Source organism: Boleophthalmus pectinirostris, unplaced genomic scaffold (assembly GCF_026225935.1).
Source record: "Boleophthalmus pectinirostris isolate CB_2022bp ecotype Guang Dong unplaced genomic scaffold, ASM2622593v1 HiC_scaffold_3, whole genome shotgun sequence".
NCBI classification, from domain to species: Eukaryota; Metazoa; Chordata; class Actinopteri; order Gobiiformes; family Gobiidae; genus Boleophthalmus; species Boleophthalmus pectinirostris.
The window spans coordinates 36,013,129-36,030,765 of record NW_026571299.1 but is presented as its reverse complement, the minus strand read 5'-3'; the positions used below and the strand labels follow the sequence as shown (position 1 = coordinate 36,030,765).

The 17,637-nt window shown below is 40.1% G+C and overlaps 1 protein-coding gene across 2 annotated transcripts; it reads right to left on the bottom strand.

Moving 5' to 3' along the window:
- Nucleotides 1-1,679: 1,679 nt before the first annotated feature.
- On the bottom strand, nucleotides 1,680-15,996 carry lrrc38b (leucine rich repeat containing 38b). 2 transcript variants are annotated; one of them, XM_020940215.2, is made up of 2 exons: nucleotides 14,739-15,996; nucleotides 1,680-3,135 (listed from the first exon to the last, which is right to left on the bottom strand). In XM_020940215.2, exons 1-2 carry the CDS (start codon nucleotides 15,364-15,366, stop codon nucleotides 2,888-2,890), a joined length of 876 nt encoding a protein of 291 aa, XP_020795874.1. In that variant the 5' UTR covers nucleotides 15,367-15,996; the 3' UTR covers nucleotides 1,680-2,887. The 2 variants fall into 2 exon arrangements, with proteins under 2 accessions (XP_020795874.1, XP_055016683.1); XM_055160708.1 differs by lacking the exon at nucleotides 1,680-3,135 and adding an exon at nucleotides 13,685-13,907.
- Nucleotides 15,997-17,637: the final 1,641 nt, after the last annotated feature.

Here is a 17,637-nt window from a genome sequence, read left to right as displayed (position 1 = left end):
TCTCTAATTTCTCAAACACTGATTCCCAAAATAGTGCCTGAATTTGCATACCTGCAGCGTGGCAGCAGTAGTGTGAAATAACACACTGTGTTCTGTTTACAGATGTGTGAGTGCCAATGCTGAGGCTGAGCCACTCGAGGAAAAAGGGAGTCGACTCATGAGACCCATGACTATGACTGCACAATAAGAATCATTATGAGCATCTTTCTGAGCACTGACCACCATCTGTGAGAGTTGGCACATTGTAAAGAGATATTTTGGATGATGCAACAAAATAAAGAAATATATTTTTTCTACCAAATAAATAAGCACATATGGTTGCCTTGATGCCTTGCCAAGTTGAATTTCTTGACAATTATTTTTAAGTTAATGGAGTCCTTTGTTCTCTTTGTGCTTGGACAGGATTTTCCAGTTTTCCTTTTCATTATCCTCTCATTATTTTACTTTCTGGCTGATGGTCTGAAGTTGCTTTTGAGCTTATTACAGACTTGTACTATTATTGATTACCTTTCACAGAGAATCAGATTTCTTCCACCTTATTAACATTTCCATGACATTTTCCCTCTATCCGTCATCTCAGTCAATTCACTGCACTGTGTGAATATGACATTATGGCAGGCAGCCATCTATACTGTATTGTCTTGCAAAGTTTATATTTGTGTGACATTTAAAAAATCACACGGCAGGTTCATTTTTATATGGAAATGTGCATGTAGTTTCCCTCCACTGTTACTGATGGTAACACTAATGAGGAAAACAAACCACTGTGGCTTCAGCGTTATGTTGGAGTGTACAGTATTTGGCTTTTCTTCTTACATCTTCGCTGAGAGAAGACACTGTTCATAGCTCAGATCTTTGTTTTTATCCATTGGTTGCTATTTTATATTTGTGTCTGTGACATTTTTTCTGCTCCATATCTTCTATTTGCTGAATTATTCATGCTTTACAAAGATGTGAGGACCCACTCCTGTCTTCAGTCTTAGAATGTGAGTAAAGATCACAAGCGGCTCAGAGTTTGCGCGTTTGAAATCCAAATTCGGCGGTTTCACACAGAGAACTGTTTTGGCTGCGTCTCAGCTGCAGGATGTTGGCTTTCCAGGAACATCTTTTGGGTCTTACCAGGTCTTACCAATGACACCAGGACCATCACAGCAAAGGCCTAGTGACATTAATATGATGTTATCGGTTTGTGTCTTAGTTGAAAGTTATAATAAGGGTTTGCCTAATTCACTCTTCAAAAGTTGCAAGGAGGCCAATGGATTATGTCCAAGACAAAATGCAGGAAAACATCTGTACATCTGCATCTGTATTATAAGATATACTTATTCAAGAATCTGAAAATCAACTTCTTTCCCACTAAGGCAGGCTTAGGTGCAAATAAAACAAACTGGGGGTGCATCAGAGTATCAAAGGGGTGCAAACATAACATTAAGTGGCATTATTTTAGGCACCTGAAAGTGTGCAAACATTTTTACTGAGGTTTCAATCCAGCCTTTTGCAGTAAACCTATAGACCTGGCCCTGCACATAGGCACAGACTTTTCTCTAAAACATTTTTGCAACAACACAAATGAACACAGTCACAATATAGTAAAGGGACCACTGCATGTGAGTAGATGATATTTATTTCTTGTAGTTATCCTGTGTGGATAGCATAAATAAATGTACAAATTACCACCAGTGACCAAGCCCAATTTACTGCCTCTGCTGCTCTGTAAATATTCTGAGGTCATCCAAAGCCACGCTGAATCAGCTACATTGATCATGAAATGTAAAATAAATCTTTGGAGTTCAACTGAGTACAGTTTGAAGACCAGCATTTGGCCATAATGCAGTCCCACTGTGAGGATCGGTCACAACAGCGTCTTACCAAGCCCCTCTCTTTGGCAAACAGTTCACATGGAGGAGCTCACCCGAGTTACGTGAATCATTTAAAGTGCATTATTTGACACAGTAGTTACATATCAACTATATTTCCACCATTTTAAGATTATATTGCTGACAATATGTATATTCTTTTCTAGACATTTTAGTGAATCAAACAATCTGCAGTCATTCTAATATAGTATATGCTGATTGTACACAATGAGTTATGAAAGTGTAATGCATACTGAAAACAGTAGCTGGCTAAACTACAGTACACTGTTACTGTAGTCAACAGTTTTATTTAGTAGAGAGGAGAGAAGGAAAGGACACATTTCCACCAGGCTGGTATGGCACAGGTTAGGTTAGAACAAGAGAAGTGAATTGCTAAAAAGGCTCTGAATCCTGCCCAGTTTGTTGCGTCTGTGAATGGGCCAATGTTTCAGTGACTTTGTTTGACATGATATCTGCCCAGGCCCATTGGAAAACACTAGCAATCTAAACCATTCCTTACCCAAACTGTTGGAAATGTGCTTTTTTAACTTCTATGGTGCTTGTTAACCACTAACCACCAATATATTGATATTCAAAAGAGACATATGGCAGGATACGTCCACATTTCGGCAGTTGATTTCAGAGGTAATTTCTCGCTTTACAAAGCAGCACTAATTTTTGGGGTTTGAGACTCCCACTGTGGAACTTCTAAGACTAACACATCTGCTCTTGGACTACACTATTTGACTGTCCCTATAGCACTGGCAGTCCCATTACATTAATCTAGACCTATTTATTACAGAGAGCCACAACCCAAGACGCCTGGTCGTAAATGAGAGTGTACAATGAGTCTCCAGCAGAGCGTGATCTGCCTAACCTTTATAATAGCTATAAGTCACCCCCTGCTCTCTCTTTGACCATATTTTAGCCTTCAGAACATAACCATTCCAGTGTAAATCCTAACAGGGAACAGTGCTCAGATAAGTGACTGCTGCAGCTTTAAAGTATTAAAAACAGTTCTGCAGAATATCTCACTCCTCACTTTCCTCTTCGTCACCCTTGGTTCCTTTACTCCAGCGTTGGAAGCAGTGAACAGTAGAAGCCAGGAAGAAGCTGGTCATGATGGCCACCACGGAGACGGAGATGCCAGAGAAGATGATGATGAGCAGGTCTGTGAGAGTCAGAGTGGCCTGACACTCTCGGAAACTGTCTTTAGAGAGCTGTGTGAGGGACACGCGCCGCCCATCCATCGGCAGGGAGCACTCCATTCCTTCAACCCCTGCACAAACAAAAATGTGTCATTAAAGTATAGAGGATTGTCTTGAAAGAAAATGGAAATTGGTTTGAGGAAAAACTGTGTGAAGATTTTGCCATTTTTGGTTGTACGGTTGAGTTAAGGCTGAATTATCCAACTTTTAATGAATACATTTTGTTTTTCACCCCTTAAAGGTGCATTGTACAACTTTTCTGGTGGGGGGGGTCTGTTATCTGCTTGTCACCATGGAGATGTTATTGCTGTGCCTGGAATGTTCCATGGTATGACATTAACCACATCTATCTTGTATTTATTCATTACGGGTGTTTCTATTGCTCAAAATTACAATCATTCTCTCTTTGAATGGTGTTGCCTCTCCACAGATCTAGCCTGTTATTATGCAACATTTTTTGGATTGTAAACCTGTAAAAGAGATCCATGTGGGTAAATATCACACACTTGGGGATGAGAGCAGATTGGCTGTCCTTTGGTGTTCCAACCTGCTCCATTTCTCTGGATGAAGAAGTAGTTCTAATGGCTAACACAACTGCTTTATGAGAGCTCTTCTCTTCTCATGTTTTAAAAATCAGGTACCCCAGCAAAAATGTGTTACCACTTTAACAGCAATATACTCAAAGACTAGAGCAGTGTTTCTCAAACTGTGGTACATGTAGTGGTAGAAGGTGCCCTCTACACTTTGAGTATTTATACAAGCATTGGCATATTGGGTTTACTGTATTACTTTGTGTTGATCGTCATGAAGAATCACCCTATCTGCAGGTTTAGTCTCTTTTAAGACCATATGTAACCTTAATTTAGGCCTGATTAACTTGTGAACAGATCTGGTGGTCCTTGGAAAGCAACTTATTATCTGAGGTGGTAGTTAGTTAGCCAGGCTGGCACCAAGTGCCTCTGCTCAATTTAATTTCTCTCCAGCGACTAGGTCAGGAATCAGAACACTAAACGGTTTGCAAGAACCCTGGAAATTGTAGACGCGCACCGGCCAATGAGCGAAGAGCTGTGAAGAGATGACTGGGTCCCTTTTGTGGTAAAGCACAAGAGTAAACAAAGCGGTCAAGACGGATCTAGATGAAGCCATACATTCTGTGTTGGCAACGATTCCCAAGACTGAGAATTTAAAGCCGGAACAAAGATAATGTTTGGTGAATTTTATCAGCGGGAAAGATGTTATTGCCCTTCTTCCTATGGAATTTGGCGCAGTAAATACATCACGACCAAATAGCAGTGATTGGTTAAATAAAAAAAAGTACCTGCCTACTGTTGAGCGAACTAATCCTAATGCTGCAAGGTCAGACGGTTTCAATGAAGTGAAACCGGCTGATGAATCAGGGCGTTGTTGAGAAAATTAGAGAAAACACTGAAGTAGAGTCTTCTAGATTTGTCTTCCATAAAAGTCATAACATAACAATTCATTTTTTATATATATTTCAAAGTTATCTGACATTTTAAGAGTACAGTATATCCAATCACTCTCCAGCAGTCTATGCAACTGTTAAAATTACAAACCAAATCTAAATTCACTCAGGCTATGTTGTTTTTTTCCCCGTCCAAGAGTGGAGGCTGATTTAATAACTGCAAGGTCGATCATAAGTCTTCATAGTTGAAATTGCATTGTGTACACAGAGCACCGCCCCCAGACCGCTGCTGCTCGCTGTGAAGCAGAGGAGGGTCTCACAAACACACCAGCTCTGACAGAAAGACAAATTCCAACCAAGTCAGCGAATAAAATGCACATTAAAATTAAACTGTCAGAAAAGTAGCATTGGCATAAAAGTGGCTGTGTTTTGCATTTTAAAAGTGTAGTCATGTGTCAGTGAAGCGTAGTGGCTGTGACAGGGGCACCTTGACCAGACTCATCTCCGATTGAGAGCATCATAAATCTGCTTTGTCTCGGACTCCTTACAGACACTGGGTTTATTGTATCTATGGAAAAGGACAGTGACGTACGTTTATTGGATTTCAAGGGTACAAGTCTTTTAGTGACTCATGAACAAAAATAAGATCAGTGGGGGATCCTGTATATGGTCATTTTTAAAGTCAAAGTGCAAAACTCAGCATAGTTAACAAAGTCAAGTCTTCTGAGGAATTAATTTTATGAGTGAGCAAATAGACTCAAGTGAAGCTGAAACACAAGGTTTATACACATAGGGAACTACAACCAAATGCAAATAGTCTTTGCCTCAAAATCTGTCAGACCTACTCTTCGAGAAGAACTGAATTACTCATAAAAATCATGCTTATAGCCACACTCTTGGTAGAAATAGATAAGCTACATCTCATTTATTTTGAGCATTTGATTTTCAGGCATACTAGGAACTGCATTACTCATGAGTTATTTGCTCTCTGCAGCACAAATAAAGACAGTGAAGCTCTGGTAATTTTCATCTAGCGGACCAAAACAATGATGAAACAGCGCTGGTGTGCAATGGAGGGATTGTTGCTTGTCATTGCTACTGATGTAAAATGAGTGGGTACACATTCAACGCATGTCTAGTATTTTCCTGGCGTTTTCATACCCTGTGCGCTTGAATGCCTCTCCTAGGCACGAGGTATTATAAATCAGGCTGCGCTGTTACACGCAGTAGTCATCCAAGTACATACAGTCTTTATACTTTATTGGGACCTAAATCATTTCCTGTGTTTTCGTGCATTTTAAAAGAAAAAGATTAAAGTGGACAATGTCGGTTACTTTTCTGGAGTGCATGTAAATGTAGTAAGTAAACATTTGGATATCAATAGAATTACTCAGTTCCCCGAAGATTTAAGGGGTTACTTTTACTACTGTCTGGAATATACAGTCATTCTTAACAATATGCTTATACACTATATTGAAACATTTTCATATTAATTGTATGTTTGTATATTTGTTTTTTTAACTACATATCTACAGCAAGACATGATTGACATTACATAAACATTAACCTCCATTGATTCAGAGTACCTAGGCTTACAGTGAGAGTAGGTGGGCACTGGGGTGAGATGAAACCTTGTAATGTGGGTATTTTCACTGTAAATGCAAATCCACTTAAACACATCAAAGTCCGGTATGGGTCTCCACAATACTGACTGTAGGTTATTATCTGCCTGTTACTTTACCTTTGGCTAGAGCTAAATGAGTGAAGTACCTGGCCCTTTCACAAGCATGTGTAAGAAGGCTTGAAACCATGTTAAGTGATAGTGGAAAAGTTCTGTAAATTAGTGATAGGATGGAAATAGTTTTCATTTGACTCTCTGGACTATTCATTAACTCAGTAACCAAACTCTTGGCTTGATAAATTTGGTAATACGAATCCCAAATACAATCCACACACTCTCACATTCCTCTTAACAGTTGGACAGCTGCAGATACTGTATCACTCGGACTGCAGAGGCATGTCCAGCACAGGGTCCAGCCTCAACCTGAGACTGGGTTACATAAGGCCATCATCATTTGTACTAGGTCAGTTAGTTGTTACAGTGAACAGGAATATATGTACAATAAGTCTGAGTATACACAAAGAACAATCCAAGAAACGTGCCATCCATTAAACCTCCAAATTAGATTTTAGAAACAATATATTATAATAATTGTTTTATTTGCACAGCAGAGGTTAATAACTAATGTGTGGCACTCTGAATTGAACTGAGTACACATTATTAATCTGGGACACTCTTGCTGAAAGTGATCAGGACAAACAGATACTTCAAGCTGATTGTTCGAAGCTCAGAGCAGCAGAACAATCCAAAAATGATGCTTTGATTACATCCAGAAAGAAAAAAGCACGTCCTTCACATACACAATTGGACAAAGCACTTACCCTCTGGACTTTTTCCAAAAAGAAAATAGTCAGGATTTTCATTAAAATTGTTGTTTTGGTTCACTGGGTTTGTGCACTCACAAATACCTGACTGCTCAAGGTTAATCAATCACAAAGGACAAAATAGATTGATCAAATCAAGAACATAGATTTGGGTACACCATCACAAATGATTGACTAAACTATTAAAGCTACAGTGTAGCATTGATTTGCATGTATAAATAATCAATACAAAGCATGTCACACTGGTCCAAGACGGCAGACAAAGATAAAGCTCCATTAATTGCACTGAAAACACAAGGCTAACCTTTTGTGTCTTTACTGAACACCGTCAAAACAAAGTCAACACTGAATACATTTGGAAATCCAGTATATTTTAGTCCCTGTCATGTTTGTTTGTGTAGAAGATAAATAGCTCATACTTAAATTCAAACAACATTGAGTATGGCATAGCCCTCTTTGAGGTTGGGGCTTTTCAACAGGCCTCTGCTCCTGCCTGAGGTTTGATAAAACAGTTTGTAAGTGACATGATCCAGGTGAACACATGGCCCCTGCACAGAGTTTATCTTGATCAAACATAGCGGCTTTAATAATGTGCACACCGCTAAAAGTGACACAGAAAATCTACAGTGATGTAGGTGACTTTGTGAAGTAGTTTTGGAGATTTACTATGGATACACCCATTGATTAATCTAGAATTGGAAAAAAAGGTTATTCCTGTAAATTGATGTTGTTGACTGTTCTCTCATCAATGTCATAATATAAGCAGAAAAAATACAAGCAGAAAATGAATGTAGAATTTTAATATGTATATTACAAAGTATAAAAAGCCATGATATTACATTTAATATTCCTAATGAAGAACAGTGCTGATGAACTGTGTATGAAGCAATACAACATGATGCATTTTAGTTTAGTTTTTCATTTTCTGTCTTTGTCTTGAACAAAAACATGAAGCAAATCTGACCTCACCAGGGAGCATACTTTTTTGTAATTTACCATTTTCAAAAATGTTTTGAAAATGGTAAATTTAAAAATGTTTTGAAATATTATTGAATGTTTAAATAGCCAGTCCTTAATCATGAAGCTTCCTTTTAGATAAGGTTAATCAATTCCACTGAATGGGTTAAGTATATATATATACTGTAAGTGCACTATAAATGTAGACCTCGTATTCTTTAAAGGACTCCTGGACAGCGTAATGATTGCTAATGTGTGTCTGGGAGAGAGTGCTATAGTGAGGAGTGGGGCACAAATCATGTCCCTGCGTTGGTGCAGCTATGTTACGATGCAGCGTGGACACTTGATGGATTACTTTTGGGATTACAGCCAGTGGAGGGAGAGGCTCTCTGCTGTCTGCTCCTGTGATTGATCGAGCTTGTAGTGACAGACTGATATTGGAGGCTTGTATCTCCCCCTCCTTCAACACCTCACTGTCTGTCCACATTGATCCCTGCACCAGGAGAGGCCCAAGTAATATCTCCACAATGTGCCCTCTGTGGACCTATCAAGTTAAAGTTCATGTCACTGTTGTTCAAAGTATCAAAAGGCCTTGATAGAACAAGTTGTAAAGTTAACTTGAATAACCATTTGGGGACATTTTGTTGAAAAAGTTCTGTGGCAGGACCTCCAGATCCCCTTGTTATGTCACATTAGGATTAACTTTAGGAATGCACTGATACGATGCTGTATTGGATATCAGGGTGGATAATGAAAATGTTAATGGATTGGATATCAGCTTCCAAGATGTCTGTTCAGTCCATATCCCACTTTGGAATATACTAGTAAATTGACCTTGTAATATGGAACTTTTTAAAATCTGTTCTGTAATTATTATATAAGTAAGTTACAAACCAGATAAAGATAATTGCTTCCCATATCCCATTTGTGTTTCAAGGAAATAAATTATATTTTCAGTTCCTGCACTGGTATCTCTTGATATCGGTTATCGGCAGATACTTAAAGCCATAGTATAGACACCTGCTTGTCTCCATAGAAACAGATAACATGACATTCCAGACATGGAGACAAGCACAGATATTTTAGTACATCTATAAGAAGTACACTTATGGCTGAAACGTCGTCATTTGGAGATAAATCACAAAAAAACATCCAACAGATCATATTCTGTACCTACACTTTCCAGGAAGTATAAATACAAAACAGATAAAGATAATAGTTTCCCATATGCAGTTGGTGTTTATTTTCAGTTTCTGCACTGTTATCAATTGATATCAGTTATTGGCAGATATGGAATCGAAGTATTGGCATCAGTATCAGAACATAAAAGCTGTATCAAAGCATTCCTAATGAACATGACTTGACTGTTTCTTAGGTTGCATTTGACTCTTTCCTTTTGATTCATTCTGTCTCGTGAATGTCTTGCTTTCTTTTCAGCCTGCTTATATTCTACGTTCCACATTTGTGTCTGAGCAGATCAGCTTTAGAGTCTGTGCTGTGTTGTGATTCTGGAGGTTTCAGAGGAGGAGAGCGGTGAACGTGTGATCGGGCTGCACAGTGACGAAAGCACATGTGACAGAGGGGGAGGGGGGGTGAGTCATCGAGGGGGAATCCTCCTGCTCCCTCTCCCTGACATCACACTCAACATGGACTCCAAACGCACACTCACAAAGCTCTTTCCTCTACATAAAATCAAACCAGTGAATGTATTCTGCTTTAATGATTATAATGAATGACCCTCTGTGCGTTATGATCAAAGTGCTTTATGCAGCCACTCAACCACTACACACAGTCTCTGCTACACAACAGTGAATCAAACTGAGCACTGTAACGACGTGTGCTTCGAGTTCCAAAAAAGCTTTCACTAGACTAGAAAGGAGCTAGATTATCTGTCTTTATTTATTACTGTATTTGTATTTCATATTATGAACTTTATATAAACTTGCTTAGACCCTTTGAACTGAAAGTAAGGATGGGCACTAGGCAACTTATACATTTGCTTAGAATCAATTACAACTACTATGTTTTCTTGTTTTAATGATATTGATATCCAAAACTCATCTATCGTTGTTAAAAATGTAAAGATTGACTTAAGATTCCCCCTTACCCCTGGCTAAGAAGCACTGCTCTAGAAACCTAGTGCCCGACAATCGAAAAGAAACAGGACCAAGTACGATTTTGAAGATGGTAAAGCCTTGTGAAATGCTGGTATAACAATTCCCTGATACAAATGTAGATTATTTTGGTGCCTTTGTACATAATCATTCTCAGAAATACTGCACCCTCTTGCACTAGCCTTCTTCGAACAGCTCTAACCCAATGTTAAATAAAGATTAAATTAGGCCAAGATAAAAGAAGGTGTCAGCCCAGTGTTAATGGACTGGATATATTCTCATGCCAAGCCTGCGGGTAAGTAAAGATAGACAAAGACAATAATGTCATGTCAGGCAGCGGGAGCATGTGGGCTATGCTACACGCGTCAATGGCCTCAGATTAGCTTACACACTAACAGGTCTCTGAGGGTCTGGAACAGGATAGGAAGCGAAACAAAAATACTGACTTTGAACTTGTCACATGAACTCTGTAGTGAAACTGCTTGGGTCAGTGTTGATAGCACAGTCACAACACATTGTGGTTTCTTATGGAGGGCAGAGCGCTCTGGCCTGTAGGCAACTGTGGGTCCTATTACCCTGGACGGTGTGCCACAGAGAGCTGTCAGTCTGAATTATACATCGTCTTTGTTCATCCTTAACCCAAGAGCACTGGAGACAGCCGTGGATCATGTTTACACTCATCCGCACAGTAAAACATGTATGAAGCTGATGGGTAGCTAAAAAAGTGCACCAGGACAATTAAATGCTTCTACTTACAGGTGCACTAAGTCACTTTTCCAGTGGAGAGTGTTCAACCGGCTTGTTTCCATGGAGATAGTAATGTTTGCCTGGGGTGTTCCATAATATGGCATAAATTTATTCATATTTATACCATTGCAGATGTTTCTATTTCTAATTAAAAAAAAAAGAACATTTGCGTTTACTATGAGTGGGCTCGCCTCTCCATAGATCTGACGCGTAACTTGACCTGAGTTGAGGGCATCACCTACTTGTCTCCACGTTAACGTTTAATGCCATACCACATAACATTACAGACATGGAGAGCACCGAAATTTTAGTACATCTGTAAGAAGTACGTTTATGGCTGAAACTTTATAATTTGGAGAAAAATCTAAAAACAAAAACATCCAACAGATTATATTCAGTATCTACACTTTCTAGGAAGTATAAATAACTGAATAAAGTCAAAATATATTATGCAAATATCGCAGACAGAAGAGAGACTAGAAGAGAGTTTCTTGGTGCTGACCTGCAAGTAATCAAAGTTATGCAAACAGCCAGTGCACTGTTTGGCGAACTTCAAATCACCAGGGAAATCAAGAAGTGAAAAATGGAAGGGGAATTGGGTTTGGAGCAAGCTCTGCTGTGGCAGTCTCACACAGCGCAGACAGACAGGCAGGTAAACACATTTGCATTTGGTTATTTTTTGCATTTCAGATCTGAAGTCAATATTGGTTAAATTGTGTCTTGTTGAAGTAAAACTATTGAAAAGTTAAATAATTTAATCAAATCAGATGTTATGAAAAACACAAGTACATTATTAGATGATTGTATCGGTTTCAGATAACACTTTTCACGTTACTCAAAGATGCTTCACAAGCGTAAGACAAACACATTTCACATGCATTTATTGTTATGTATCTATTTTCATTCAAGTACAGTTCTTTTTAATGCTCAAAAAAGTATTCTACTGTAAGTGAGCTCCCCTGTAACTTAACCTGGTGGCGCCACTTGCTTGTCTACTTGACGATAAATAAGTTTAATGCCATACTGTGGAACATTTCAGGCAATTACATCTCCTTGGAGACACTTAGTCCCTCATCCATCATAAGCAGTCAATCAATAACCTCTCATTTATTGTTCTCTCTTCATTTTGAGTTAGCAAATTAACAAACTACTAATGGCCTATCGAGCTGCACTAAACCAACAATCAATATCTGCCTTGCTGGTTCCTGCTCTTCATCACATATAACAGCACATAGATGGCCTCACAGTTATGGAGATAAATACTGAAGAGTGTATCAAACAAGCTTAATCCACTAATGAGAGTCCGTCTGTTATTGTGTAACTGTGTAAAACGCAGTCGCACACAGAATAGGTCAGTGGCTGAGATCTGAGCTCTCTCATTATGTTAATGAGGTCTGGCACCACGGCAGACCCATGTGTGAGACCACGCTGCGTATCCACTACGGCTTCACTGGGTTTACATAACACACAGATAAACCGTCAAAAATACTACGGTCAAATGTAAGGATGATATGATGAGAACTAAGAGGAGAGCAGGGAACGGCACTGTGTTATCAAGCGGCTATAATGGAGACCAACGCTAAATACATCAGTGTTACACTCTTCCAGTGTAATGGTTCATAAAACTGAAGTATATGAAGACAATAATATTAGAGTATCACAGTCATTTCCATTTACTCTATTTACAGTTATTACTCCAAAACGTTTGGTATTACACACATTAATGTAGAGACTGCTTGAATAATGGGCCTCGTGTCCACAATAAAGATTTGAATTGAACAATGTTGTATAGTAAAGTGCAGACATACCTTCCCATTTAATGTTTTTCTTTATGTCTACTACTTTCTACATTGTAGACATCCTGAAGACATCAAATACGTGTAGCAAGATGTATGGAATTATATATATATATTTTAAATGTATCTCTATTTATGTTTTATATTTTAGTTTCAGGTTCCTCCATCCTTTGCTTTAATGACAGTGCTGCAAACCCTTGACCTTCTCTCAGTGAGCTTCATGATGAAGTCACCTGAAATGGTTTTCACTTCACTGATGTGTCAGGGTTTGCTGTTGAGAACAGTGTGCAGCGGTGATCAAAGCACAGTGTGGCTATTTTGACAAATCTACAATACAACATATTTTTAACACATTTTTGTTTATTATATACCATATGTGTTTATTAATGGTTTTGATGCCTTCAGCAGAAATCTATTATGGAAATATTCATAAAAATAACAAAACAATAAAAAAATCAAAAATAGTCTGTCCAAACTTTTCACTGGTAATGTATGTACATAGTTCACCCTGAAGTGTAGTTTTTTCCAGGGTCTCACTGCAGCCCATATGAACCAGGGACTTACATTTGGTGATGTGTGGGGCCAGTTGGCAGCCACAGCAGAAGCTTGGCTCGGCTTTTTGCTTCATCTTTGTTGTTGATGTGTGCCTGGCTAGCACAGCTAATGCTATTCATTACGACTGGTGCAGTTGACACTTAGAACACATGATTAATGCATTCAGAGTTCTTTGCTAGGGGGAAATGAAAAATTCTCACCAGTCTATCAAGTTAACCTCCTCCTAGGTCCAATCTTGTCCTTATCTGGGGCCGGTACACGCAGGAAAATGTGAAAAATATCAAAAGCATGGCCTAAATGTTCAAACTGCAAAGCAAGCTGTCATTTTGGAAGAATTTTATTAACAACATCACAGATGGAATAAAACATCCAGTAAAACCAAAATGGATATATATTTTAGGGAACAAAATAAAAAAATGAATTTCTATGTTTGAGGCAAATACTAGCATCTCTTAAAACTTTACAACCCCAAACAACCTTGAGAAATATGCACCACATCCATGCTAGTTTGATGATGTCAGGTATAAAGAGAGTTATGAGCTCCTTGTCATGTTTGTCATGCCTAGAGCTCACTCCTCTTCTTTGATCAGTAAATTAAACTGAAAGCAGTGCCAAACAAGCCTTCACCGATCTGAACTTGATAACAGCGTGAGGCTCTTCAGTCTGTGGCTGAATTGGCAGGTTTGTTTATTTTAGCCTCCTCAGCTCCACGTGCTGCTCGCCATTCTCTGTGTCCTCTGTGTGTCTAAGGACACTTGTAGAGATGCAATGCACACATGAATGACCTTCAGTAAAACACTTGGTTACTGTTGAAGAAAAGAACCTCAAGTTAAAAGCTCATGATATCATCTTGAAGAGGCAAATTTGAGATATTCTGTTGTCCACTATTATAAGGAGGAGAAGTCAGAAAATATAAATCAAAACTATATAACTTCAGCAGTCATTGGTAAATGCCTGGCTTTAAAAAAATCTAATAAAAATATATCCACAAAATAGCTTTTGCAGTTGTTGCCGTGTTATTACTGAATATCAGCTGGTTGATGCCAATAACAGCAATCATTTAGTCTCACATTGTAAGATGTGAGTATATTAACTGCCCCTGTGTGACCTTATTTTACCATTTGGACCGAGTAGTGTATGTTTGGCCTTCAATGAAAAAAGAACAGGAGTGTGTGGATGACAGGAAATCCATAATGTTGCTCAATTACAAGGTGCACTACGTCTGTATGCGTGTGGAGTGTATAAATAGAAGTACACCACATGAATCGATTAGACATTAACTACATGAAGGTCAAGGTTTACTTTGTACTGTCTGAAATAATGGCGTGAGATGCAGTCTCGCTGATATCATTGATGGCACAGTTGCATATTGACACAGTGACTCAGTCGTAATTATAAAACAATTCAAATTATTAAAGCAATTTGTTTTGAAACAAGTGCCATTGTCTCATGTTACTCTGAGCCTCACACATAATGTGTTGAGGGGGCGGAGGAAGAAAGGGACAGAATTAGCACAGAGGATCGAGGGAGGGGGTTCCCTCAGCTACAGGGCAATATAAATAAACCAGTGTGTTATGGTGATGTGCTGTGTTTATGGTCAAAGATGGAGCACGAGAAAAGAAGACGTGAATACTCACCATTAGGAAGTTTATGGCTGTTTTCCATGAGCCAGGTGAACAGGTTTGCAAAGTTGCAGTTACAAACCCAAGGGTTGCCCTCTAGTCTAACCACTCTCAGGGAGGGCAGCTGGCTCAGTGCCCCCACCTTTAGGGTGGATAATGCATTACGCTCCAGTTCGAGTTCTCTTAAAGAGGTGAGGCCAGAGAAAGCGTCCTCACTGACCATGCTCAGATAAGGGTTGTTGCCTAGACGGAGTTTGATCAAGCTACGGGACTCCCCAAAGGTGCCTTTAGGGATTTCAGTCAAATTATTACTACCTAAGTCCAGGAAGACCAGCCTGGAGGATGTGCTTAAGGTCCCAGGTTCAATCTGGGACAGGGTGTTGTTCCGGAGGTCCAAATAAACCAAGTCACTGTACAGAACTAGAAAGTCCGAGGGGATGCGTGGGATCCAGTTATCAGCCAGTAAAAGACGGCGGACATCCAGTGGGATCTCCTCAGGAAGACGGGTCAGTCCACGGCCACTGCAGTCCACAGTGTGGGGGTCTGGGCACAAGCAGCTGGAGGGGCAGTTGTCTGCCCGTGACCAGAACACAGAGGACAGAGAGAGGAGGATCAGCCGCAGCCAGCGGACGCATGGCAACATGGTCAGGGGCACGAAGACTGGGGGAAGGGTGGGTTTAGGGCAAGGATCCACAGAATACTCAGGGTAAGCCGGGTGACACACAAGAGGGAAGGGTCAAAGGGCAAGAGGGAAGGGGGTGGAGGGGTGAAAGAGATCAATTCTGAGTTAAAAGCATTATGATGCCACAACAAACCACAATGAGCTCGGGAGCGTAATAGTACAAAGTGTGTGTTTTAGAAGATCATGTAACAGGCTGAAGCAGACAGGGACACAGGAGGAAGCAGACCCTCGGAGAGAGGGAGGGAGAGACGTAAACAGAGCCAGCAGACTGATGAGAGCCCGGGGCACACACGAAGGACAGGGGAGAGGAGGGGGTCTGTCAGCCACACACTATGCCACCGTTGACCCGACGCCACAGATCCACAAAGACTATAAGGTCTCTGACACAAAAGGATAAGCAGACATGTAGATCAGGCATGCCAAGGCGAGAATAACATGGCAGCATCCCTCCACTGAGTCCCAGTGTGCGTATGGATAAGCCAGGCGCTGTAAAATGACACACGAGAGAAGCCCACGCTACATTGCTCAAGTGTGCAGTAAGGTTATCCCCCCTGTTTATTCCCTGGCTGTCTCCCGATGCCCCGCGACATGCTGAGAACAAAAAGCTCCGTCGTCCAGCCGCGTGTCAGAGCTGCGTTGTCGTGGAGAAAGGATCCAGTCGTGCACAGAGCAGAGCAGAGCTGCACTCAGCCATGCCAATCTCTCCACTGCCTCCGAAGCTTCTACTGTGTCTCTCATGCCCTCTCCCCTCGCCTTATTTCCAAGAGGCGGGTCTGAATCACGCTGTCAACATGTGATGTCACTTCCTATAGTGTGGGAATAAATGACAAAAAGGAAAACGAACTAGAAAAAAGCAACACTGATGATGTTAACTACTTCAATAAAATAAGTTAACTATAATATTTGTGCAGTTATCTTTTAATAAATGTACTCTTTGACAAATGTTTTTTAAATATACAACATTAACCTTGTTAAGAATCTTGTTAAATCCACACAAGGTACTTGAACTGTTTTCATGTAGGTCACCTTTTCTGACAAGAAAGGGAACTGAAAGGAATATGTATTTATAGATGCACACATAGATGCATCTGTCATGTTATTTATGGTTAAATATACACAGGTGGGCTCAGGAGCTTGAAAGCAAAGATGGGTGATTAATAGAAAACATGCATTAAGTGTCCCAAATGGGATTTGCTCCAACAGCTAAATGCAATTAGACCAAGACTGTTGCATGGAGACAGTGAACAAGTCCAGGAGAGACAAGGTTAGACTTAGCATGAAATCTCTAATGAAGTCTGGAGCCTTGTCTTCATGCCACAGGGACAGGACGCTATAAATCACAGAGGAAGATTGTGATGACATTTGGAAAGCTGCTTTAAAAAGAACAACTGAGAAAAGGGCTTATCTTTTTTTCCATAAAGGGAGGTTTTCTAACTGAGGAAATACATTAGGTCACACTAAGGCAAAGGACCATTATGGACCATGTTAGTGGACACTGGCAAGAGGTGGAAGTCGTCTCACCTCACAACAAGAAGGTCCCAGGTGTGGGTGCAGCAGAGGTTTTCAGAGTTTAAACTATATGTTCTCTCCCTAAAACACGCATTCGACTAAAAGATTTTTTGGAATCTCTAAAGCACCAACAGATGATAGATGTTAAATTCACTTTTGGCCTGTACTGTGAAATGACTGGATTGCAGATGACCTCACGGTGGGAGATGCATACTAAATGAGACGTCACACTGGCCTGCTTCTGTCAGCTTGCTATTAGGTGAGATACTGCTATGAAATGGATATAAAGACACTCAGAATGGAGATGGCTCACATTGAGATGCATCTAGAACACCACCAGCAGGAGGATAGAATGGCCACCAGATGTCTGCTCTCCAAATGCATTTTCTTTATTTGTGTGCATGTGTGTGTGTGTTCAAACTGTTAGGAAATACTGGTCGGACCCAAATATGCAGAAACAAAGGTATTTATTAACAAAAATAGACTAGGAAGGGGGATAGGTTCCAGGGGAGGCAGGACGGGTCGAGGTCGGCTGCAGATGCGAAGTATGTGGTGATGAAGGCTGACCAGAGGCTTGCGGAACAGGTGGCAACGGGATGAGGCTGGGTCCAAACGGAAGAACTGGGGATCGGACAAAAGAGACAGGTAAGAATCAAAAAAATCTTCAGAATGCTCGAAAAACACACAAAAAGCCTGAGTTGTTCACCACTGGAATGACAGAAC